The following is a 24820-nucleotide window of genomic DNA, read 5'->3' on the forward strand; positions in this document are numbered from 1 at the left end:
GTCTCAGACTCTGTGAGCAGAACATGAATCGAGAGCGGTGCCGGTGCGAGTCAAGGAGTCTACCGTCGAGCAGAAGAGGAGCGAGTCCGGTGGCGTACGGGATCTGCGCTGGTTCGTCCTTCAGCAGCCTCACGCTCGCTTTTCTGTCCACACTATGATGACGATAATAGCGCTACAATAGCGCCCCCTCTAGGTCGGTCTCGAGGCCTACCTTCTGCACGCTGCCATCTTTTTTTCTGCTAAGCTGTGGAACGTTCTCTAAACGCGCGTGCGTGCCTTTCTTCTGAGGAGTATGAAACGCCGCGCATGCGGCGTTTCATACTCCTCAGGATACTCCCCAGACTTCATACTCCCCAGTCGATCGGCATTTCTCGCCTCAGTGATAAGACTTGGACAGGCGTGTTTGGGCGTATAGTGATACTTGGTGTTCTCACCACTTACTTCCCTTGGATCGCACTTTTCGGAGGCACAGTGGGGGACAGCGGGTGTATCACTGGGTCGCGCGTGTTAACCCCCTCCCCCCCCCCCCCCCCCCCTTGCCGTTTCTTCGCGGCGACGGTCTGCGGATGGCTCATTAAGAAATTTTACCTGTACACGCCGCTTGGTGGCGCTCTGCCGGCGGCCGAAGCCCCGCTGTCCCCCATTGCACCTCCGAAAAGTCAATAGACCGATCTCACCAGCCACTCTGACTGCGCCAGCGCTGCTGCGATGCTTTGAGGGAACTAGTTTTAGACACGTTTCGCTCAGTTATGGAACTGCCAATAGACGCTGCAAACACGAGTACTAACCCCCCCCCCCCCCCCCCTCACCACGATTGGCCTCTAGTTGTTCGACGTGCCGGACGGCTGCTATGGTAACTGGAGTGCATCCTATCGAATACGCACGTTTGGAAGCGCTGCGTCTAGATGGCGTACCACCGTACTCTTTGGAACACACAGTTCGTGAACGAAAATCTAGATGGCGCTTCGAACGACGGGAGGCGTACTGAAGTAAGTGAGGGAGGTACCCCCTTTCGCGGGAGCTCCAAAACTGAGATAATCTAGTAACGCAGGGGGGGGAAGGAGGGAAAGGGAACGCGGCGCAAAGCGGAGGCTGCCATATTAAAACCGCTTACGTTGCCAGCATAGGTTTTGCAGTGGAGAAGTTGCTGCCATATACGGCGGACTAAGTTTTACTTTCTTTTTCGTTTTGGAAAGAGAATGTATTGTTGTGTTATATAAGTCCTCCTGCATACAGACAACGAAGTTTAATTATATTTGTCTTGTTTACTCGGCTTGAAACCCTAACAACAGGTTTTGGCAACTTATTGCTTCCATCATTTTGGAGTACGCTAGGCAGTTATATCGCTGTTCTGGTTTCGGTTACGAAAGCAAGGCAAAACGCTTGTAGTTCCCGCCCTCAGTACACTTTGGACACCTTCCACACTTTGACACCGAATAACTGGATCAACAAGGGTTTAGATTTGCTTCAGAGGTCACTTTCGCCGCTTCCTCACCGTCGAGCAGCCGGATCAGCTGACGGCAAGCCGCGGATGAAAGGCTTGAGCATCAACAGCCTAGAGCCACTACAACAGCCCAAGTGCACTCACGATGCGGGCGACGCGGGCTTCTGTCAATCCAGGGGCAGACCCAAGGGGGAGGCGGGAGGCGACCGGGGCGGCCGCCTACCCTCCAAACAGTCGACCCCCCCCCCCCCCCCCCCCCCCCCTGCCCCCTTCTTGGAGGACGATTTGACGTGGGTGGATCCCCCGAAATAAAACCAACTCCCGTCCTGCCAGGTGGTAGGAAGCTCGGTACTCAAGGACGAGGGTTCGAAATAGGGTAGGCCGCACCCTAGCAGGCGCACACACTTGGAGAATCACTCCGTCGCTTAGACTGAAGTCCGCGGCGGCGGTTTCAAAGCACGGCTTAAAGTTAGAACCAAAAGTCGGCGCAGCGGCGCACATCTAGGGGCCGTCGGCGCAGTGTGGTTCTGCGGTGGTTAAAACAAAAGGTGCAACCGGAGTCCTGTTTACCTTGCTTTAGAGTTTAGATTTTCCTTCCCCCCCTCGCCCCCCCCCCCCCCCAAAAAAAAACAGAAAAAAAAAACCGGAGTTCTGGATCCGCCCCTGGGTCAACCGGTAGCCCAGCACAAACCGTGAACGTTCCAGCTCTTCGTCATGACACGCTGTTGCAGAAAGCAGGGTAAAATGCAACTACACGTACCACCGAATCGAATGCACTGTTATCGTAAATATTGGCTTGCGATTGCGCCTTTGTAGATCATCTTATTCGTTTTGCTGGACAGACGCAACCGACGGGCATAACAAAATCGTTTGCGTATTCCGCATACCTCGCAAGAGCACTTACCCAGTAACCTTGCGAAAAGCGCGAAACACGGAGTCCGCACCGCCCTGACTTACCAGTCTTTTACCTGCTTTAGAGCAGTTTGTACCTGCTAGTAGGTATGTCTAGTGAAACTGCAACTTGAAACTAGGGGCAATGCCAGAGGGAAAAGTGACAAAGTTGGGAAAGCATGCTCGCTCTCTCCAATTTCTGAACTCTCAAGTGATTGTACCATAATAAATTCACCAACACCTCTTTCCAAAATAAAGAAAAACGCTATGTTCACTACGTAAAAAATGGTCTCCGTTCATGCATCCGTAGGCAGGTAGGAAACGTTGCCCCAATTTATTCACACCGCATGACGAGCGCAACAAATTCACACGAGATTTACAAGAAAATATCAGTGGTGACTTATGTTTCTCTGAAATTCTGTATGACCGGTCGTTTGCAGGACCAAATCATCTACTCGGGCGGTGTGCGACGCTGTGCAAACGCCAACACGAAGCATAAAAACAGCAGGTCTAGGTCAAGAATCCGTAGTCCATTGTTCAATTAAAACGAGGTAATTTTGCTGAAAACGCCCGCAGCTTTTTACTTACGGTATGCGTCGAGAATCTTCCACATTTTGAAACGGAACGAAGGAAGATTTACTTTTAAAAGCGCTCGCTGCGTCCTCCCGGACCAGTTGGACCGGATCAGCTGACGACGACGGAACTGAACCCGTTGAATTTCAACGCCACAATAACCAATTTGCGCTTCGTGTTAGTATGGGATTCTACCTCCAAGCACCGCACGACACACCACGAACGTTTCAACTCTTTGTCGCATCGCCGTGTTGCACCAAACCTATCTCTATGCACCAAACAGAACAAGATCGCCGAAGTCAACGGAGCGCTGTCGTGAACCTTGGCTTGTGGTTGCGCACTCGTGGACCCTGTGACTCCCTTCGCCTTCAAAACACGCACGACGATTACGAATGATACTTTCCGTCTTCCGGGACCATCACAGGGGCACTTCTCCGGTCACGTCTTCGCTACATGTGCTGGCAAACCGCGTCAAACGTGGTCAAACCGAAGCGCCGAAGCAATACCGGCGCCATGTTGAAACTTGAACGTGCGTTGTTGCTAGATTTTCTCCGACCAAACAAAAACAACGAAAGCAAAGCGGCTCTAGCTTCCAGTGTACATCGGCGTTGCGCCGTGGCCAGATTTTCTCCGTCAGCTCTAACGTAAAGACGACCTACAGATGCAGCAACACTGGTCTCAAGTTTTAACATAACGGCCCCCACGGAGCGCCGTAAATTCTGAGGAGGGTGCATTGGAAGCGGCGGCACCTTCCCCCCCCCCCTGTAGTAACGTTGAACGTAACGTAGTAACGTCATTCGTGGACGGCACTTCTGCCGTCCACGAATGAAAGATGGAAATTTACCACTAGAAATATTTCTATTTTAGAGAAACGTCAAAACAAAGCCGTGCACTTTATATACGCTAGTTACAAATCAACTGACTCTGTCACCTCACTCAAGTCCCGAGCAAACTTGAACAGCGTTCAAACCAGGTTGGTGATAAACCGGATGGCACTTCTTTCCCAGGCACTGAAGGAATGTTATAAGATAGATATTTCTAAATATATAACGATACCCAAGCCTATGCTGCAAAGAACAAAACATAATCGCCATATCCAACCGTACTGGTGCTCAACAGATCATTTTCAGTACTAATTTTTCGTTCGATGTATTGATGAATAGAACAAGCTACCGTCATGCGTTGTCAATTCTAAAGATGTCGTGTCGTTCACTGAGGAACTCGATATTTTCTATGCCTGAAATTAATACCCCTGTTGCGTTTTGTATTAAATTTCGTACCACTCCTGCCCTGGCCTAACGGCCTTGGCAGAAAAAATAAATAAATAGATGGATGCTAACGGTTGCAACCCTTATTTCGGGTAGTAGCTCGCGCCACCTAGCCTAGACCTTGTTGCTTAAAATCATTGCTGCACAGTTATCTGAAGCTCTGTACGAAACCACAGGAGACGCTTTTCCGTCCTCCAGAAAAGTGAGAGCAGTCCGCGAGAGAGTAAAACGACACCGCTCAGGCTTATTGACTCCGTGCCTACGAGGCTGAGGAAGTTGCATTTTCGAATCGGAATCGCCGATTTCGATACTAGATAGGATTCGATTATTTGTGAATACTCAAAACAATGGTGCTTGAGTAGCGCGGACACAGCCCAATGCTTGGTTCCACGCTTGTCGCAGGAATTCCGGAGAAAGAAGACTGCGTCAAGGAAACACGGGCTCGGATGGATGAACCGACCACTGAGAGCTACTGCAAATGTTATGGGTCATGCACGTGAGCCTGAATTTTTTATGCATAACATCTACAGGGCTAATTGTTTTTTTTTTTTTTTTTTTTTAAGAGATTCTGTGTCTGTGGCCTCTATCCTCGATGACGTCATCCCAAGGGCACTTTAAATGCATAGTAATAGCTAGGTTTTCTGTGACTTTACGTGACGTCATGACTAATGGGACGTCGTAATATCAGGTGGCACCCCTTGACTCTGTGAAACTCAAGGAGGATAGGAGGGTAGGAGAGGGCATGGACGCCAGCCATGTAGCCTCCACAAGCCATGCCCCCTTGACGCGTCGCCTCTTTCTCATTTTCCTCCTTACTCTCCTCACTTACCAGGGTAACGTGACCAGATCACGTGACCGTAGCTAGCCTTCGTCTAGCCATGGGGTACTAGAAGACACCACAGTCTAGCTTTCGATCTGATAAAACCTACCGGACGGCGCGCGCGCAAGCCTGCAAGGAGTCCTACAATCAACCATCCATCTCACACGTGACATGTCACGCGCACCAATAGCCAGAGAGATCTCCGGTCACGTTGGCCACAACATCGTTTAAACTTTTTATGACTAGGCTTCACCAACATTGCAACGTGTCCTCTCCTGTACTTCTAACCTCCTTGGTGAAACCAGTCTGTCACGTGACATTATGCCGCCTGTTGACATGAGCTCGAGTACGTCAGATGCCACTATGATGTCACTTCAGTGGCCTCCCAATTTTGCCCGTATAAGTAGAAGCGCGGTGCCCAAGCGCGTCAGCCTGCCCCAGGTGACGCATTGGACACGAGCACTGAGTCACTCTCGTCAACAATCAATCCGCCGACGAATTATTTGAATTCGCCTTCGTGGCCAATTACTGCTGTGACGCCGTTTATCACTTGGGAATGACAAGTTCCATGGTGCGCCGAAAACGCACGGTGGAAGATTAGAGTCATCTCATTCCAGTGAAATACATCACGACCACGTGATTTTTCTTTTTGCTTTTGCAAAAAGCAAATTCGTATAAAGCGTGCCTAACCTACACTTCCCTTCACCCGGAAGCTCGTTGAAATGATAGAGTGTGTCCACTTTTGTATTTCGTAGGGCATGTTTTGTGCACACTAAACAACCATTTCGCAAACAGTCTTTGCCACCACCACAACTGTATTGTTGCGCTTATGTTTCCTCTTTAAACTCATTGCACATTCCTTCCCGCAAGTAGAAGCTTACATGGCACGCAATACACTTTTATAAGGGATCCAAAATTACACAGGGTTGAACGCAACCAGAACGAACTACATATAAAAAAACGAGGCTGTGTTTCTGCATTGCTTCTCTGTAGATTACGTCGAAATTCGATAGCATTGTTTCTCTTCTATGAAAGCTGTGTTCCGTTGATTAAATTGCGACCAACCCCCTTGTGCCTAACTATAGCACCAAACCCCCAACATTTTAATTTAATAAAGCCATACTCAGCGCGTCGCTGCTTGTTTAGCTGCCCTCTCTACGGCACGGTCCTTCCTCTTGCGAGGCAGAGCGAAGACAGCGGCACGTCGGGCGAGCGCCTCGTCTCGCGCACCGCGCATGCGCGCGGTAAGGAGGAGGGAACGGCACATCATAACCATCGATTCAAAAGTATCCCCCTTGTGCACGAATGTTATGTTATTACCAACTTTTTAACAGATAATGCGTAGCGCGTGTTTTTTTTGTTTTTTTTTTTTTTTTTTGCTGTGTGTGTGTTTTTGTTTTTTTGTTGTATTTTTTGCCTCGTTCAACTATGTTACTTTTATGTGTCGACCGCCCACTCCCCTCTGTAATGCCTTCGGGCCCTGAGGGAATAATAAATGAAATGAAATGAAATGAAATGAAATGTTTAAAGGGGCACTGACAGGTCAAAATCGTCATCCGATCAACCGCTCTCCTCTGTCGCTGTGAGCAGACGACGCTTCACTTTCGAGTTTGAGTTTCTTTTAGGGCCCTTTCAGCGATCTCAAATTCTTGGAAACGGTGTGGGTTCGACGAGAACGCCCAGTGGACTTTTGTGAGCCACGTCAGGGGCCACGTCGCGGCGCTTTTGCGTGAAAAGTTGCCCCGGCGAAATCACGACCGAAACTATGGCACACAGACACCAAACCCAGTTGTTCGGACCGTTTCACGATTTCCTTTTCATAGCCTAAGAGGTCGTCGGGCACCTAAAAAAGATAACATCGTCCGATTCCCCGACTTAGCGATCATCCTCAGTGCATATGCCGAACGCCGCCATGTTTTCCGAGGGAGGATAAAAAGTTAGGAGACGACGTCGGGCACCTAAAAAAGATAACATCGTCCGATTCCCCGACTTAGCGATCATCCTCAGTGCATATGCCGAACGCCGCCATGTTTTCCGAGGGAGGATAAAAAGTTAGGAGACGACGTCACTCCGGACCCCAATTTCGGTATTCGCAATTGCGTTATAAGCATGTTTTACGAACGCGGTTATTAAATATTAAAAAAAAAATGCATCTTACAAAGGTTCTAAATTTCCTAATCGATTACGTCACAAATAAAAATAAGTGAGTAGTGCAAGTGAGCAGTGGCGTAGTAACGGGGGGGGGGGGGGGGGAGGGGGGGGGGCCGTGGGCCGTGGGCCCTGGGTACCAAGAGTCTCAGTCACGAGGGGGGGTGCCACTTATGGCGGCAATCCCCCTGGCTTGACTGGTTCGTAAGTGGCAAAGAATGTTTAGACGCATGAGGTCACCACTCTTCCATCACGAACGTGTCTGGTGCAGAGTCGCAAAACTGGCTTGGCTCGCGCAAAGTCATCGCGCACCGGCGGAAAAAACAAGCGCGGAAAGTGCGGGAGCACTCGAGAAAAAGCTGTGCCCGGGCACGCCGAGCCAACGCCACCCACACTCTCAAGAAAAAAGGGTGTCAAAAGGTATATTCTTACACCCTTTGTCCCATATAATACACCCCCAAACTTCAATTGGATATACAGCGCCCTACAGTCAAACAGACAGCCCGAAATTTTACGAGGAGCTTGATAGCCGTGTGGTACAACTTATTAAAATATCTAATGTACGTTTTACTGGCAACAAGAAAAATAATCGGGGTTTTCTTGGCCCTACCGTAAAAACTCTGTGTCTTCTTTATGTGGTCTTTGATACATACTTTAGCTATTGTAAAAGGTTGTACCACACGGCTATCAAGCCCCTCGTAAAATTTCGGGCCGTCTGTTCGACTGTAGGGCGCTGTACGTCGAATTGAAGTTTTGGGGTGTATTATATGAGACAAAGGGTGTAATGATACACCCTTTTACACCTCTTTTTTCTTTTGAGTGTACTCTACGCCAAACCCAGCGCAACACGACGCTGGCTTGCGCCGACCACGGCCGGACTGCGCCGAGACAGCAAGAGAAGGCGCCAGGCGAAGAAGAAAAAAATCACACGAAGGTCTTACACGAAGGGAGTCGCGGGGAGGGGGTAAACGTGTTGGGTAAACTCTCAAAGTGTCGTCTCCCTCACCCCGAGGGTGAAGTGCCGAGAGGAGGTGCTGGCGAAAGGCTTCTGATCAGCAAGCTCCCTCGCTCTCTGACCCCACCGTAAGTTCTAGAAGCGCGTCGCTCGCCGTCGGGAGGCGGTCACAATGTAGTGTTCTGGCAAGTGAATTCGTAATGTTGTGACGGCAACGGCGTTTCCCTGTTGCCACAGCGTGCCATTGACACCAAGCCTCACTGAAGTTTATGACGAGTTCACCGGTCATGATGACGAAATCGTTATGGAGATCATCCGACTGCGAAGGCACCTGAGAGCACGGTGCCTGAGAGCCGCTGGGAAGCATCCTAATGAGACAAAAACTTGGAATGCAAAGCAGTTTCTAGAATTTATTGCCAAATGGAGCTTTTTCGAGACCCTTCCAAACCTGACTGTTATATTTCGCTTGTTCCTCACCATTTGTGTTTCAGCTGCCTCATGCGAAAGGAACTTTTCCAAACTAAAGCTAATCAAAACGTATCTGCGCTCCACCATGAGCGATGAAAGGCTCTCAAACCTGCCGATACTGTCCATAGAAAAAGAACGTGTAAAAAACATAAATTTTACAACAGCAATAACTTTGCAGAAGCCAAGTGTCGGCGAAAGAACTTATGAAGAAATTGAATGTTCAGCTTTCGTGGCACAAATGCTCAATATATATAAAAAAAAAAAAGAAAAAAACTTAATGTGTTTTCATTATGAGTACATAATTAAATTTAAAAAAACACTGTTTGCTGGCTAATCCTGTATTTATTATTTCATTATCGCTGCGTGACCTGGTGTCGCGGTTATGGCTTTTAGCTTTGCGGTCTCGGGGAGCGGGGAAGGGGGGGGGGGGGGGGGGGGGGGGGGGGACAAAAGACCCAAGGGCCCCGGGTGCCAGATGGTCTAGCTACGCCACTGGTAGTGAGCATAGGGAGAGAAAAACACCAAAGATAAAAAGTGACCCAGCGTTTTTTTATCTTTGGCAGGGGAATACTCGTCGGTAACTGAACAAAAAAAATACAGATCATGCTAAGTTTGTGAGCGTAGCTGTACTGTGCGTGGAACATCATGCGAGAAACGATGGTAATTCGTACGTGCTCCTTACAGAGACGTGGAGTACTACAAAGAAGTCTCCCGATCCGCGCTCTCAGACGTAAGTCACAACTCGAATCGAATTCAAATCGATTATCTAGTGTCAAATAATGGATACAAGGTTCAATGTCGGCTCGAATACAAATATCAAAGAGTTTATTCCCAATTTCTAAGAAACAAAAAGTCTTAAAATTGAACCTCTCGGTAGACATCTACCAGGTTAAAAATTATCATAATAGAACAAAAAAAACTAAGGTCGCATAGTTGAAAAAAAAAAAAAAAGCCCCATGTGTTTGTTTTGAAAGTGTCGAATAAACCCGGTGTTAATGACCACATTTAAATGCCAAAACTGAAGGATGTGTCCACTCCATCACGTGTGAATACGCAGCGTATCCACACGTGGGTAACATCTCGCGTCACCTAGCCGTGGCACCTCGCTCGACGCCTGGGGGAGCCACGGGTTAGCGAAAGAGGCCGGTTTAATTATAGCTGTTATTTGTATTCTGATAGTAATTTTCCGCATTATGGAGGTAATAACCGAGAATAGGTTTATAGACGCTTCCAGGCAGCTGTACATGGGCGCTGCCATAACCGACCTTCTGTTTTTTGTTCCCTCTTATTTCGTTCGCTCCACTTCATCATTACCACAGCAGGACAGATTATTGCCATTTTAAGCGTTACTGTGTCGTTCTCCCCAGCATAGGCCCTTGTGAAGACTCGTCAACGCCCGCTTCAATGGCTCGGCATCTCTGTAAGACAAGAGAAGGTCGGCTATGGCGGCTCTAATCTGGCGCGCGCTGAAAGCGTCTATAGTGCACAAAGTTGGCTGCAGGACCAGATGACAAAAAATTCTTAAACTCAAAATAACAATTAGCGCTTTTTATTTTTTTTTATTTATTTTTTACTTTTTACGAAATAAAGAAGTTGATAGCATATCTGCTTTTGACCGAGGAAACACAAAAAGCGAACTTCTGTAGAAATAATTTGCTAGTCAAGGCTGCTGCCTCCAGGCGTCCGAATTGAATCATTCGGACGATCATCAATCGATTCCAGTTCAAAGCTCGAATATTCGCACACCCCTAGAAAGAAAAACAAAAAGGAAACAGAAACAGAAAGGAAAATTAAAAACGTATTTGTTTTTCCAGTCCTTCAGATTCGCGAAGGGCGAGACCAACGACAGAAGGTATGTATATACTTCAAACCAAACTATTCTCCGTTTAAAAGCCTGCCCAAACAGAACACGCTCAAATATGTAGGGCGCAAACGAGCTGGTGAAGGCTACATAATTTAGACAAATCCCCGAGACTGGGGAAAAGACGAAGGACGACACAACACACGGAGTCTCACGCTTTCTGGTGTGTGCGGCACGCTGCTCACGCTTTCTAATCTGTGCGGAAAAAAAAAGTGCGCGTTTTTTTTTTTAAATATTATTTCGGCGCGAGCTTACGTTTTCAGTTAGGACATCGTGTGCAAAGATCACGGTTTTCCTCCTCACCTCCTCCTCTTTCTTCGTTTTCGGGAGGTTGGGGATTCCAAAGTACAGCGGAGGCTTTGGCAGCCAACGAAGTGTGGCTTACGTCATGGGCACGCTCCAAGGCTCTGCCTACGGACGCTAGCGGAGTGTGATTTTTTCCTGTCAAAAACCGCCCCAAAGTTGTGCGGAAGCGGACAGCAAATGCTGTGCACAGCAGAAATCGTGTCCTGATTTAGCAGTCCTTCAAACGTAAGCGCACAAGTCTGCCAAAGCTTCTGTCGTCAGCGAGTGACTTCGTCTCGCCAGAGTGCGTGTCAGCGAAACACTGGACAAAACAAACGTTTGGCTACTTCCATAAATCCCTGCATGCAACACGGCGCGCGTTGCACTCTGGGAACTAGTTGGCCAGGGAGGAGAGTGGCATGGTTTCGGTTTCGATCGACACGTCGACAAGAGATCATGCACAGAGCGTGGAGCCGTGGACTATTAACGACCGTTATATCTCATGCTTTCTGGTCCCGAGCACGTCATTTGTGCTCTCTAAACTAACCTAAATGATTAGGCCTCGAAGCTGTAGCACAAGCCCGAGACGTATAGCTTGTCTTAACGCATGCTTGTAGTATTTTTGTACTTGAGCCTTTCTGTTAGCGTTTCGAGGTATGGTGGACGAGCCAGTGCTGGGAATCTCGACGCTGCGATGCTCGGGGATCTTGCTTTTTTTGAAATCGAAACTGAGTAGCCAACTAGTTCCCAGAGTGCACTGCGTGGTATTTCGCCGCGATGGGGCGCGTCGGTTTTGGAAGAAGTCTACAGTGTGCATTTAGTGCCCGTCTCTTTTTGTTTCACATTTTTTGCCGCTAGGACATAGAAGATTTCGCTGCACATTACGACGGGCGTGAGCTCGTTTCTGAAAACCACGTTCTTGCCAATGGGCGGCGTCGCCTACTTTGGGATTGCGTACGACTGGCGAATAGCTTTGTAAGGACTACTGAGAGTTCGCGAATGCAGGATAGGTACAAAACAAAATAACGGGAACCCAAACCACAGTCAAGCACCGGACAAAGCTAAAGGCTGGAGCCCGGAGGCGCTCTTATGCATCTCGGAAATAAAAAAATAAAAAAAGAAAGAAGAAAGCGGAAGCGTATTACAAATAGGTTTTGTTCACCACCCCTTATGTGCAAGCGCTTGATGAAGTCACGTGTTCCCGTTAGAAATCATCTGGAAGCTTCTGTGCGCTATGTACAGGGTGCAGCCGCAAGTACCAACACATGTAGCTGTGATATTTCTAAGAAAATATCATAATTAAGAGACCGAACGCGAAGTGATGTATGGCTGGCTATCAGCCTCGGCTCGGACTGCCCGAGCGCCCTCGTCGTCGTCTTTATTCACACCGTGCTCCGCACCTCGATACATAACACACCTTTACCCCTGGTTCGCTATGGCTCATAGCGCGACACTGGCTTCTTGACTCTCGTGGATCTTCTCACTTTTGAGCTCGCTTCAACGTTAGAACTGGTCGATCCGATAAGGGAAGCTTCCCTTTGGTTAGGGCTGGCCAATGGAGCTTGAAGCTCGGGTGCGGAACGTTGCGGGGATGCTGGCACCGCAGGTACAGGTGGTGGCACCGGAGGTACAGACGACGCTGTTGGATATCTCGGCGGCGCAGAAGATCCGGGTAATGCAACGTCCACTAAAGGCAATTCTGGCAACTGGTTACCAGATGTCTCTTGTTCCGAAGCGGGACAAAATCTCTGTCGCAGGTGGTCACCGTGGCGATGCCAACATGTGCCGTCATCTAGAACAACCTGTGATGATGATGCGCTTGCGCGGTGCACTACGGACGCAGGGATCCAGTCAGGCCCAGGTCGGAAGTTCTTTGCCCAAACGCTGTCACCCGGTTGCAGCAGTGGCTGTCGTCTAGCTCCATGATCACAACGTTGCTTCTGTTTCAGTTGTTTTAGTACGACCTTAGAACGGAAATCAGGATGCAGCAAGTTTATTGCAGTTTTAGGTTTCCGTCCCATTAGGACCTCCGCAGGTGTTAGTCCAGTGATCTCGTGAGGTGTTGTGCGATACTGCAGAAGGGCTCGTGAAATCTTTGTCTGAAAATCTCCCGAAGCTTTCTTGAGTTTGTTCTTGATTGTTTGAACTGCTCTCTCCGCAGCCCCATTAGATGCCGGGTGATATGGGGGGATCCTCATACCACGAATTCCGTTCCTCTTCAGGAATTCCTGAAATACAGCACTTGTGAAGGCTGGTCCGTTGTCACTCACGATCAGGTCAGGCAATCCGTGCGTGGCAAATATTGATCGAAGACAATTCACCGTTGCCTCCGCCGAAGGTGAGGGAACGACCATCACCTCGAGCCACTTGGAATAAGCATCTACGAGGATTAAGAAATATCGTCCTTGAAATGGTCCCCCGAAATCTATATGAAGGCGTGACCAAGCTTTTTCGGGAAAGGGCCAAGGTGTCGTTGCCACTGGTTGTGGTGCTCGCTGGTGTTCCTGACACACAGAACAGCTGTTGACCTTGACCTTAATGTCTTCGTCAATGCCATACCACCAAACGTGACTTCTTGCCACCGTCTTCATTTTGGTGATTCCTGGGTGTCCCTCATGCAGGAGATCCAGCACACTTCCTCTTAGGATTTTCGGAACTACTACTCTCGTACCCCATAGCACGCAATTGTCTTGCCCGCTGAGCTCCTGCGTTTTTGTAGCGTAGGGTTGCCACTCTGGTGTAGCGGGAAAAGTTGAACCGGCCCATAGCACCTCACGTATTTTCGACAACACCGGATCTCGTCCCATGGCTGTCGCAATAGCTTCTGGGGAGAGAATTTTGTAGTCACGTTCCAACATGAAAACATCAGCGGGCTTTGGCACTGTGAATTTCTTAGTCACCAGTGGTAGGCGACTCAGCGCATCAGCATGACCAAGAGTTTTTCCAGGACGATAGACCAAGGCGTAGCTGTAGCTAGCTAGTTTCAAGGCCCACCTTTGGATTCTTAATGAACACTGTGGGGGGATGCCTTTGTCAGCGCCTAATAGTCCCAGCAGGGGCTTGTGGTCAGTGACTGCCTCAAAAGGTCGACCCCAGAGATATTGGTGAAATTTTGTTATTCCAAACATGAGTGCAAGAGCCTCTTTGTCCAGGTGGCTGTAGTTCTGTTCTGCTGCCATGAGACGACGTGATGCGAATGTAATAGGCTTCTCCTCGCCCATGGAACTCCTGTGCGCCAGTACAGCTCCAATTCCGTAGGGTGAAGCGTCGCAGCTTAGCACAAGGTGCTTCGTGAGGTCGTAATGTGCAAGGACACCAGCAGAAGTTACCAGCTCTTTGCTTCGCTCGAACGCGCATTCTTGCTCTCCTGACCACTCCCAGCGTGATCCTTTTCCCAGCAGCCGATGTAACGGCTCCAGGACACTTGACAAATTGGGTAGAAATCTTCTGTAAAAATTAAGCAGGCCCAAAAAACTTTGTAGTTGCTTTGTGTCTTTTGGAGTTGGTGCCTTTACAATTGCTTCCACTTTACTTGGCGAAGGGTGAAGACCTGTGTGGTCGATCAGGTGTCCCAAATACTCTACCTTTGATGCAAACAAACTCGCACTTTTCAAACTTCAGCTTCAATGCTGCATTTGTTAGCCGCTGAAGTACTTTTTCGAGATTTCTCATGTGGTCCGAGTCATCCACTCCAGTTACTAAGATGTCATCAAAGTAGACGACAACGTGCCTGAGGTAACAAAGCAGGTTTTCCATTTCTCGCTGGAAAATTGCCGGCGCTGATGAAACACCAAAAGGTAGCCTTGTGTACTCAAACAATCCTTTGTGGGTATTGATAGTGACGTACTTCCTTGAGGCCGGAGAGAGTACCGCCTGCTGGTAAGCATCTTTGAGGTCCAACTTAGAGAACTTGATGCCTCCGGAGAGCTTCGTCCAGAGCTCTTCGACTCTCGGTATCGGGTACGTTTCCACCTGGGCTGCTGAGTTTATGGTGACCTTAAAGTCTCCACAGATTCGCACTCGACCATCTCTTTTTAGTACCGGGACAATCGGGGCTGCCCAGTCAGAAGTCCTGACTTGCTTCAAAATTCCTTCCCGTTCTAGCCGTTGAAGCTCTTGAGTGACCAGATCTTGCAATGAAAAGGGGACTGGTCGTGGCTTGAAGAACCGGGGTCTTGATCCATCTGGCACGCAAATCTTGGCTTCCACGTTCTTCAGCAGACCCGGCCCACCAGAAAACACCTCTGGAAATTTGCTGAAAAGACCCTCTGTTGATGTATTATGTAGATTTACGACGTCAGCAAGGGGTAGACCCAGAGCTTGTATCCAGTTTCGTCCCAGCAGAGTTGGGGAAGTTCCGCCAACGACGAACAGAGGAAGAAGAGCTTCTCGATCGTTGTACTTCACCAGGATCTCGGCGCAACCTTGAACCGGTGTCAACTCTCCTGAGTACCCTCTAAGAACGACATTGGAGGGGACAACCTTCACATCCGGCAACAATTCTCGTAAACGTCTTTCTTCCATTACGGAGACGCCTGCCCCAGTGTCGAGTTCCATGTCAACTGGTTTGCCTTGAATAATGACCGTTACAATAATTGGAGGAACCTGAGATGCTTTCCGTTGCCACATGTTGTACGTTGGAGGATCATCGTCACTGTCCTGATCGTTGGGGTCGTCGAGGCTGTGAACTGTAACCGCCGATGGCGCCTTTTTCGACCGTCGTCCTGGCGAGTTCTGATAGTCTCGCGCAGCTTTCCCATCTTTCTTGACGCTGCTTGACTCGTCATAGGATCTTGCTGTGCAGACCGCTGAGAGGTGGCCAACCTTTTTGCAGTTGTGGCATGTCATATTAGCATAACGACATGCTGCTGAGCCGTGTGACTTTCCGCAGTGACGACACCGAGGCTGTCTAGATGAGTGCTCTGATAGGCGATTGGTTTCGACAGCTGAAGTCGTCCCAGCCCGGCACGCGATTGCTTGGGAATCTTTCGTCGCGGCTTCCATGGCTACGACGACCTTGACCGCTTTCTCAAAAGTCAGTTCTGCATCCTCCAAAAGTCGGGTCTGCATGAGGTCGTTATTGCTGCCGCAGACTAGCCGATCTCGAAGCATGTCGTTCAGCACCGTCTTGAAGTCGCAAGAGTCTGCCAACTTCCGCAGAGATGCAATAAAGTCGCTCACGGCTTCTCCTTGTTGACGAATCCTTGTGTGGAACTTGAGACGCTCTACAATTACGGAAGGCTTGGGAGCGTAATGCCCGTTCAGTTTCGTGATAATGTCGTCATAGGCAACATCTCTAGGCCTTTCTGGAGCCAGAAGATTTCTGAGAAGCGAATATGTGCGTTTGCCACAGTTTGACAAAAATACTGCGCGCTTCTTTTCCTCTGCTATGTCATTTGCAATAAAATATTGCTCGAGTACTTCCTCATACTCCTCCCATTCATCCTTGCTTTCTCCGAGAAAGGGTTCGAGCTTAGGCATCGTAATCGGAGAAAATCCAGAAAGACTTGCCTTGCCAAGAAATCTGGTGCCTCTCCGTCCTTTTTTGTGTCTTTGCCCGCGTAATTTGTTACGTTTTCCTCGTCGCCAATGTGATATTTCTAAGAAAATATCACAATTAAGAGACCGAACGCGAAGTGATGTATGGCTGGCTATCAGCCTCGGCTCGGACTGCCCGAGCGCCCTCGTCGTCGTCTTTATTCACACCGTGCTCCGCACCTCGATACATAACAGTAGCACACCTCGCAAAATACAAATTTCAACGTACAAACCTGAAATTGGGCACGCGAACGTAGTTGCGCCATAACTTGTATGTCCATTTCTTTTGAAGCTGGGCGTTTTCAGATGAGATCGAACAACCATGTCCGGTGACCATTTTTAATTTTGATGAAAAAAAAAAATATTTTGCTGGCTTCATGCCCAGAACAACAAAACCGATCCTTCTTATGGCAAAAAAAAAAAAAAAAATTTGTCTTTCCGAAAAAAATTTGTCAGCACCCCCTCAGCCACGTGCGCGTTTTGCGTATCGCGCGATGTTGGCATTTCGGGCGACTTCCTAAGAAAGACTGTTCTGACTACGGGTCTAGAAATATTTACTGACAAATTAGGCATAGAAAGGAGTGACAAAAAGTATTAATCAGCGAGTATTAGGGTCGTTATTTTTAGAAACAAAATCGCAAACACGGCACATTGCGCAATAATGCTCTGGATTAAAGATTTTTTTTCTCCGTATCTATAAAGGCTAAGGTTATAAACCTTTGCCAGTGTGCTGCCCTGTGTGTATAGTTTATCTTTGCGTGAAATATTGTTGTCCTGGTTAGCAGGATATATTTACAAGAATTGCTCACACAGGGGCATTTAACCAAAAACGCATTTCGTTGAATATCATTTAAAAAAAAAAAAAGGTCATCTTCAATATTCTTAAACTCTCCGAAATTAACCTTTATAATATGTACTAACAGAGTCTGCAAAAACATAATGTAATATTTGTGTGACTTTCAAGTTATAAAGCGAGGGATATCGCCAAATTGACGCTAACGCGGCATGCCATAAATGGGGCGTGCGCATACCCATTTTTCACAATTTCATTATTAATAAAAAGCGTAAAAATGATACAGGGTGGTCAGGAAAAGACAAATCGACAGCACAGAGGTGGACGGTAGTTTTGAAGGGAGAATTCCTAATACATTTTTGAACAACCGACCTAAAAATGCCCTGGGTCGGAGCGATCGAGAGGCGCAGCTCAATCCTGAGGTGATGAAATATTCAAAATAAATCGAAATCGGAGGCACTGTCGTCTGCACATTGGTTTATGAGTTCGCTCACGGGTGGCTTGCTGAACGCAAAAACGCTAAAAATTAATGACAGAGACTGCAGCGATGAGCAAGATAATCGCAATAAGCAATATTTCTTCATATGAGCAATAACCACGTGAAATTAAGCTCCACGAACAAGTGTGCAGACGACGAACATGCGGTATAGGGCGTAGCAAATGCACCACCGCTGTTTCTGTTCTATTTTTAATCATCACATACTACCCAAAAAAAAAAAAAAAAAAAAAAAAAAAAGCTCAAATTTTACGGCCGCACTTTGTACGAAACGGAGGCTCGTTTATTAATCGGGTTCGGTTTACGTTCTGTTCCTGCAGACTGCTGAGCAAAGTCGTCGTCTACTACCATACTTTCACCATCGAAAACGTACAGTCTGTTCCCAAGTATGACGTGAGTGTTTCTTTTCGAACTGCGTAAGCACAGGTGGGCCTCAAACTTTCACTGTGTATGCCGTGATATAAACAGTGCCAGTCCTTCTTGGGCCGACGCGCTGCTTACAAACAAGTCAGCGTTATGACTAGTAGGGTGACCACCTTCCAACTGGCGAAATGCGGGACACGCGGGGCAAGGGGGGGGGGGGGGGGGGGGGGATGGTTAAATTTATGAACACGCACAGCACGAACCCAGGCTCTCTTAACACATTTGCATCCTGTACTCTTTATACACCTGCCAACTGTGTTGCAGCAATTAAGCTGGAATGATTTTCACTCCCACCGATATATTTTTTATGCCAAATACGTTAATCTGTCGAAGTTGAAAGCATAAAAGTCAACTGCAGGAGACCACTATGCATCAAATGAAATTAAGAAACAATAAATCTTTTACGGTTTATGGTTTCCTGTCTACGCTTACTTTTATCAACATAGTCCTACACAAATTTCTTAACATTATGCTCTTTCGCGAACATTGTGAGTTGCAGTCTTTTTGCCTTGTGTGGCTGTCTTCGCTCAAAAAAGGAAAAAATCCACAGCAACCTTTTCGCAGTGACACAGCGATAGGAAATAATTACAATAATTTATATTTAAACTTCTGGCGAGCAATTTCCACTTACAATATTTTGCCACCAGGGGGAGAGGCACAACTGCGCATGCGCGTCGTGATTCCTGCAAGAACGACGGTCGCTTCCCGCAATGCGAATGGCGTATACCATTGCGATTCATACGATTTCCAGCGACCTTCGCGCTTCCCCGTGCCCTGTTGTTCGGCAGCACCATGAGTTGCAGAGTGAATTTTACGACAGTGTGAAATGCGGGACATTTTTAAGATTTGGAAACTTCTCGCGGGACGCGGGACACGAGCCCTCAATGCAGGACAGTCCCGCGAGTCGCGGGACGGGTGGTCACCCTAATGACTAGGCTTCGCCTGTTTGCTTACTGCAGAAAGAGTAGGCAAACGGGCGAGCTGGTCGATGTTACACAAAAAAAAAAAAAAAAACTTTTAATTTTTCTTTTATTTTGGTGAAGAAGGAAGAGCAGCGGAGCTGTAGCTTCTGTTTTCGGTGGTGGCTTTCCAGACGAGCGATCTGCTCTTCTTTCGCAAGGGAATCTGAAGCGCTCGACGCAGCGGAACTTCTTCGCGGCGGTTGCGGAACCATTTGCGCTGCTCCACACGTCGCCGCTCGTTCTGCTCTCGCTCTTCCTCCGAAGGCTGCCGCCATCTATGAGCGACAGCGGCAATCAGTTGTCTCACTGCCGCCGTCGCTCATAGATGGCGGTAGCTGTCCAGAATTCTGTGAACCGGCTTGCTGCCGTCGCTCAAAGATGTCGGTAACTGTCCAGAGTTCGGTGTCATCATTTCTTTGCTCGTGGACACAATCCTGGGGAAGCTAGCCCTTAACAGCTCCGCTGTAAAACGGAGACAACGGACGAAGAAGGGGACAAACACAAACTTGTTTGTCCCCTTCTAGCTTTTTGTGTTTTTTTCAAAATGGACATTGCGTTTGCGCAAAACCGTAGTCACGTGACGTGGAGCGTCTGCATATGCACCCTGCCGACAACAGCGTCAGCGCAGCAGCAGCACTGCGGTGGCGCTGTTATCAGGTTACCAAATACGGAGTGTCTAGAGTTTCGTCCAGACAACAATAGCAGACGCAGTAGAGTTCCGTACAGGCAGAACGATAGCAGGCCCAGCAGAGTTCCGTACAGATGGAACGATAGCAGGCCCAGTAGAGTTCCGTCCGGACGGAACGACAGCTGGTTCCGTCCCGAGGGCTCAGTAGAGAGCAGAGTATCCTTTTTGTCCAAGCTAGAGTAATACAACAAGCTCTTGGTAAATTTTCTAAGATGCCAAGGATGTTTTTTCTTGTTTATTTACGAAGGTGAGTCACAACACCACGGTTTTATCATGCAAACCTAACTACAGAATTATGCACTGCGATCAAGGAGAAATGTCGTGGAAAGTTGATGACAATGCACCCAGTCTCAAGTCTTGCATTACAATGGTTGCCATTCCTAAATAAACCTCTGGAAATTATATCCACCGTATTCATTGTATCGGCTCCCAGTGACTATCAACTTTTAAAAAGATGAAAGAAGCACTTGCACGGGAGGAGTTTTAATGGGCATATGAGGTAAAGAGGCCGGAGATGCATGGATTGCAGAGGTTGGGCAAACATTTTTCCAAATAGCATTGATGTGACAAGTGCATTTGACCTAAAGATGTCTACATTAAAATAACATAGGAACATTGCCAATTACTCTAAAAATGGGTCACGGGTAAAGCATAGGGATCAACCCTCGTGTATGCTGGACGATCTTGTGACGCGCTTCTCTTCCGTCTGGACGGAACTTTGGCGGCGGCTTTAGTTTTGTCTAGATAGAACTCTAGGGTGACTGTCGTTCCGTTTGGACGTAACTCTACAGGGTTTGCTTATTTTCTGTCTGTCTGGAACAGTGGAGGTGACTGTTGTCCCGCCAGCATGGAACCCTAGCCACAGCCTAACAAATAAAGAGCGGAGCACAAAGGCAAGCGAAACTGCAGCCGCCTAACTAAAAGAACAGTAAACACATACACCTTCAAGGTCACAGCGTTACAATGACCAACACATCGTCATTTCTAGTAACCAGTATTTTCACACAAGATTCACCATCACCACCAATTTTGATCTGGATGAGCATCATAATGGCGTGCAGCTGTGCATAACTACTGCGTGATGCATGCTGTAAGAGTAATGCAGGCTGGTAGTCGTGCTGCATTGGTTGAATTTCTTATCTACAGCGGATCCCACCATGACGCCCAGTGAAGCCGACAAACTACCGGCTGTCTAAACATACACACAATTACAGTGATACTAACAGAAAATGTGTTCTCAGATTCATTCAAATATTAGATGTAGTACTCTCGGTGTTTTCGAGCATATACCGGAAACGATAAGCCTTGGTAACATGGATGGGCAGTATTTCAAATACAAGTATTTGAAATATGTATTTCAAATATTTTGTGTATTTTGCATTTGTATTTAATTACAAATTGGGTAATGTATTTCACGTGTGTATTTAAATACTAAAACGTGGGTATTTCAAATACAATTGTAATTAAATATAATTTTGTGGGCGAAAATTATCCCTCAAATTTATTGTCACTGTCCAGAGCAGGAAGAAAACTATGTTCTGCACCGAATGCAGTGTCTCTGAATCGAGCACAAGTGTTTAGTGACTTTGTGATTACGGTGCTAGTCCAGGGCAAGAATAGCGATGAAATCGACGTTCACAGGCAGACTGACTAAATAAGTGCCTGTGACAACTTGTGATGCTTTCCATCCATATTTTTGCCTGGAACATTCTAAATGCGCAAGTCGTCCAGATTTTCGTAACTGCTGCGAGTTGCAACAATAAAAAATTCTCTAGCTAGTGCTGCGCGTCTTGGTCGTCTCGGTTCTTTGTTGGTCTATGCCAAAATGTAATCGACAAAAAAAGCTGCTTGAAGCTCTGTACTTTTTTCACCTATTACGTCCAAGCTGATTACATTTTTTTGTGATTATATTTTTGTTACGTTTCTAGAGCCCCGCACACTAACTCCCGAGTGTGCGATGCAAAATTAAGATGAGATACCCAGAAACCCGTTGCAGGTGCCCTGAAGTCGCTGACGCAAATTTTGAGGAATGTATTTGGAAAAGTATTTGCAGGAGACCAAATACATTTGGTTGTATTTATATCTTGTACTTAAATGCTTTTTTGGAAATGTAATTAGATTTGTAATTAAATACATTTTTGACAATGTATTATGTATTTGTATTTTGATACATATTTGCATGTATTTTGCCCATTCCTGCTTGGTAATAACTAAGGCCATACCCTAGTTATAACTATAGTGCCTAGTTGTAACTAGAGTAATGGTATGCGGTATTAGCCGAAAAGCTGACACAATTAGTATCAGTTGAATAATATAATAATAATAATAATGTATTTTATTTCCCATTCTGGTTGGTACAAAAAGGGAGGACGTCAGGACAAAAAGCTGCGGTTGCAGCTTGACGAGGTCCTGGCGCCCTAACACACATTAGCGGGAAAGCAGCATTGGAAACACAACGAAAACACAAAAATGGACACTAAAACACAATAACGACTATTCACATTGTTGCACTCAGCTTGAATGCATCAAAACAAATATTTTTAAAGTAGAAACAAGTTTCACCACAGATACAAAAACTCCAGGCACTAGAGGTAAAAATTATGCTGTCTGTAATATGATTTTTGCCAACATACGATTTGATGTCCCATAGATGCTGATACCATTGGCTTCGAGTTTATGAAGTAAAGATGGTAATGCGTATTTTAATGACGTAAAGCCGTAATTCGTACGGGGTATTGAAACGCTCCAAATTTCGCCGTGACGTGTGACATATTTATGGTCTAGTTTTGCTAAGCCCAACAGTGCGAAAAGGAAAGAAATATTATGTTTTAATGCCATATTATACATCACCAGCAGGCGAAATTGGTACAAGTGGTCAATAGGAATGACGTTATGTATAAGAAAGAGCTCCCGAGAAGGGTGCAAGAAGGGTACATTTGCGATAATTCGAAGAACCCTCTTTTGGGTTAGCAGTAGTTTTGTTATATTTTGTATCGTTGTTTGGCCCCAAACTAAATGGCAATACACGTAGTGAGTGTAAATCAAAGAATAATATAAAAGTAATTTAACACCTGTTGGAAAGACATCCCGATTCTTACAAAGGAGACCAATAGATTTACAAACTTTTTGATGTATATAATCAACGTGCTCATTCCATGACAACGATTCAGTGAAATATACGCCCAATATTTGTACCGACTTTGCCACTTGAAGTGTTGAAGACCCTAAAGTTATTTGAAGCAAATTAGGTACTTGTCTATTTCGTGGTCGAAATAACACACATTTAGTTTTTTCCGCGTTTATTTTTAGCCTGTTTACTTTCGTCCACAAATATATGATTTACACTGGTCGTAAGACCGTCTTTTTGAGGATGTGCCACAAGTCCCGAGCAACTAAATATTTTTTGCATTCATACAGCACATATTACATTATTTTATAACCATTTCATATGCTGAAGTCGCATTGTAAAGGAACTTGTTGCACTTTGCAAGAAGTTCACTTTAATCAGATATCAATATAAAATAACATAATTTCTGCACAAAAAGATCGGCAATATTGAAATTAGTAATTACTCAACCTTTTAGAGTAAAAAAACGTTAATATGGTCAGTCAGAAAAAAAACATTACTTTATATGGCTTACTTTACATAGTTACTTTATAGTAAGTAAATTTACTTTGTATTTCAGAGCCCTCACAACAAATAAAGTTAAAAATTTTATTGAAAAATTTATTTGCGAGTTTTGGGGCCATACGCAGCTGAATGACTTCGTCGCAACGTTCCACTAGATTACCTCAGTCGTTCGCTTCAGTCCGCCTCCAGCCGTTTTAAGGGCTATCTAGATTTTCGTTTCAAAGCTGCGTGTTCCGTAGACTACGGTGAAATTTCATTTTGACTTTGTGCTTTGAAACATCTGTATTCCATAGATTACACTGCAGTTACTATAGCAGCCGTCCCCCCAAAACAATGGCACGTCTTACGACGGGAGGAGAGCCGTGGGAGATGCTGCTCGTGCAAGCAGCATCTACGGGCAGTTCCACAACTGAGCTAATCTAGTAACGATGCCCCGTGGTCACTCAGCTGCGCCTGGTAAAGCAGCCCGATGCGGCTGAAACGTATCCAACCGCCTGATTTGCCATGTGCGAGCATGTCTGCGAGTTAACGCTTCTTCTTTTCCTTGTGCAGTTGGAGCGCGTTATGAGCAGCTTCGGTGGCATCAACGGCATGTACCTGGGCGTGTCCTTCTTCATCCTGTTCCGGCTGGTCGAGACGCTGGTCCGGGGACTCACACTGCTCAGGGGGGCCAAGAGGGCTCCGGAGGTCTCCAGCACACCAAGTCCGCCACCCCCACCACCCAGGGTGATGCTCAACGAGCTTTACCGACGCCACCTGGCCACCCAGTATGGCGTACGCATCCAGCGTTTCAATCAGTGACCCAGTTGAAGACGGTTTGCATCGGAGGTGTCAGCATAAATTCTATGGCCTGCCTCGGAAGTGCTAATCTACTCCATTTCGGCATAAAATCAAGTGTGCTACAGATGTTCATATATTCCAATTCAGCAAGTTATAGCAGGTGTTCATCTACTCCGTTTCAGTACAAATTCGACGGTTTGTCTGGAAGTGTTAATCTATTCTGTTTCAGCATAAATTTACAATAGGCAAAAGAAATGCTATGGCCACTCCATTGTGAATTAATGGAAGGGACAAAGAGAAGTATATGTATGGAGTAGATTTCCAGGTTTTTATTGATAAAATGATCAAATTTTTTGTGTTTTTTCTTTTTCAAATATTGAAGCACTTTGATGATTTGTTTGGGATTGACACTGAAAAGGGTGATTGGTGAAAAAATCTCATGACAAACTAGGAGTTCAAGTCTAGAAGGGATAAGTTTCAATGAAAACAGACCTGGCCAGAAAAAAAATTGCCAGAGATCTGTTTTTTTGTTGTTTCTACCGTTTTCTTTTTTTCGAACGTCTACAAGCGTGTTTTGGTTTAAAATAATTTTATATTTTTGTCATCGACAAATGTTTACCTGTGTTTTGCGGTGAAAACCGGAGTCTATGGCCTAAGCATATGACAGATCTTCACAGAGATTGAATGGAACATTTAGTAACTCTAGTCTCCATATAAACATAGTATATGTAGTAAATGCTTCTGTAATGCAATGAAAACTTCTATGGAAAATAAATCATATGAAGGATGCCCACTC

The 24820-nt window shown here is 46.5% G+C and overlaps 1 protein-coding gene across 1 annotated transcript; it reads left to right on the forward strand.

Moving 5' to 3' along the window:
* Positions 1-24459, forward strand: LOC120841624. The gene is made up of 5 exons (XM_040212554.2): positions 1-111; positions 4579-4672; positions 9252-9297; positions 17861-17933; positions 23797-24459. The coding sequence occupies exons 2-5, from the start codon at positions 4627-4629 to the stop codon at positions 24043-24045; spliced, it is 414 nt and encodes a 137-aa protein (XP_040068488.1). The 5' UTR covers positions 1-111; positions 4579-4626; the 3' UTR covers positions 24046-24459.
* The last annotated feature ends 361 nt before the right edge of the window (positions 24460-24820 follow it).

This window comes from Ixodes scapularis, unplaced genomic scaffold (assembly GCF_016920785.2).
Source record: "Ixodes scapularis isolate PalLabHiFi unplaced genomic scaffold, ASM1692078v2 PGA_scaffold49__6_contigs__length_1374808, whole genome shotgun sequence".
Lineage (NCBI taxonomy): Eukaryota > Metazoa > Arthropoda > Arachnida > Ixodida > Ixodidae > Ixodes > Ixodes scapularis.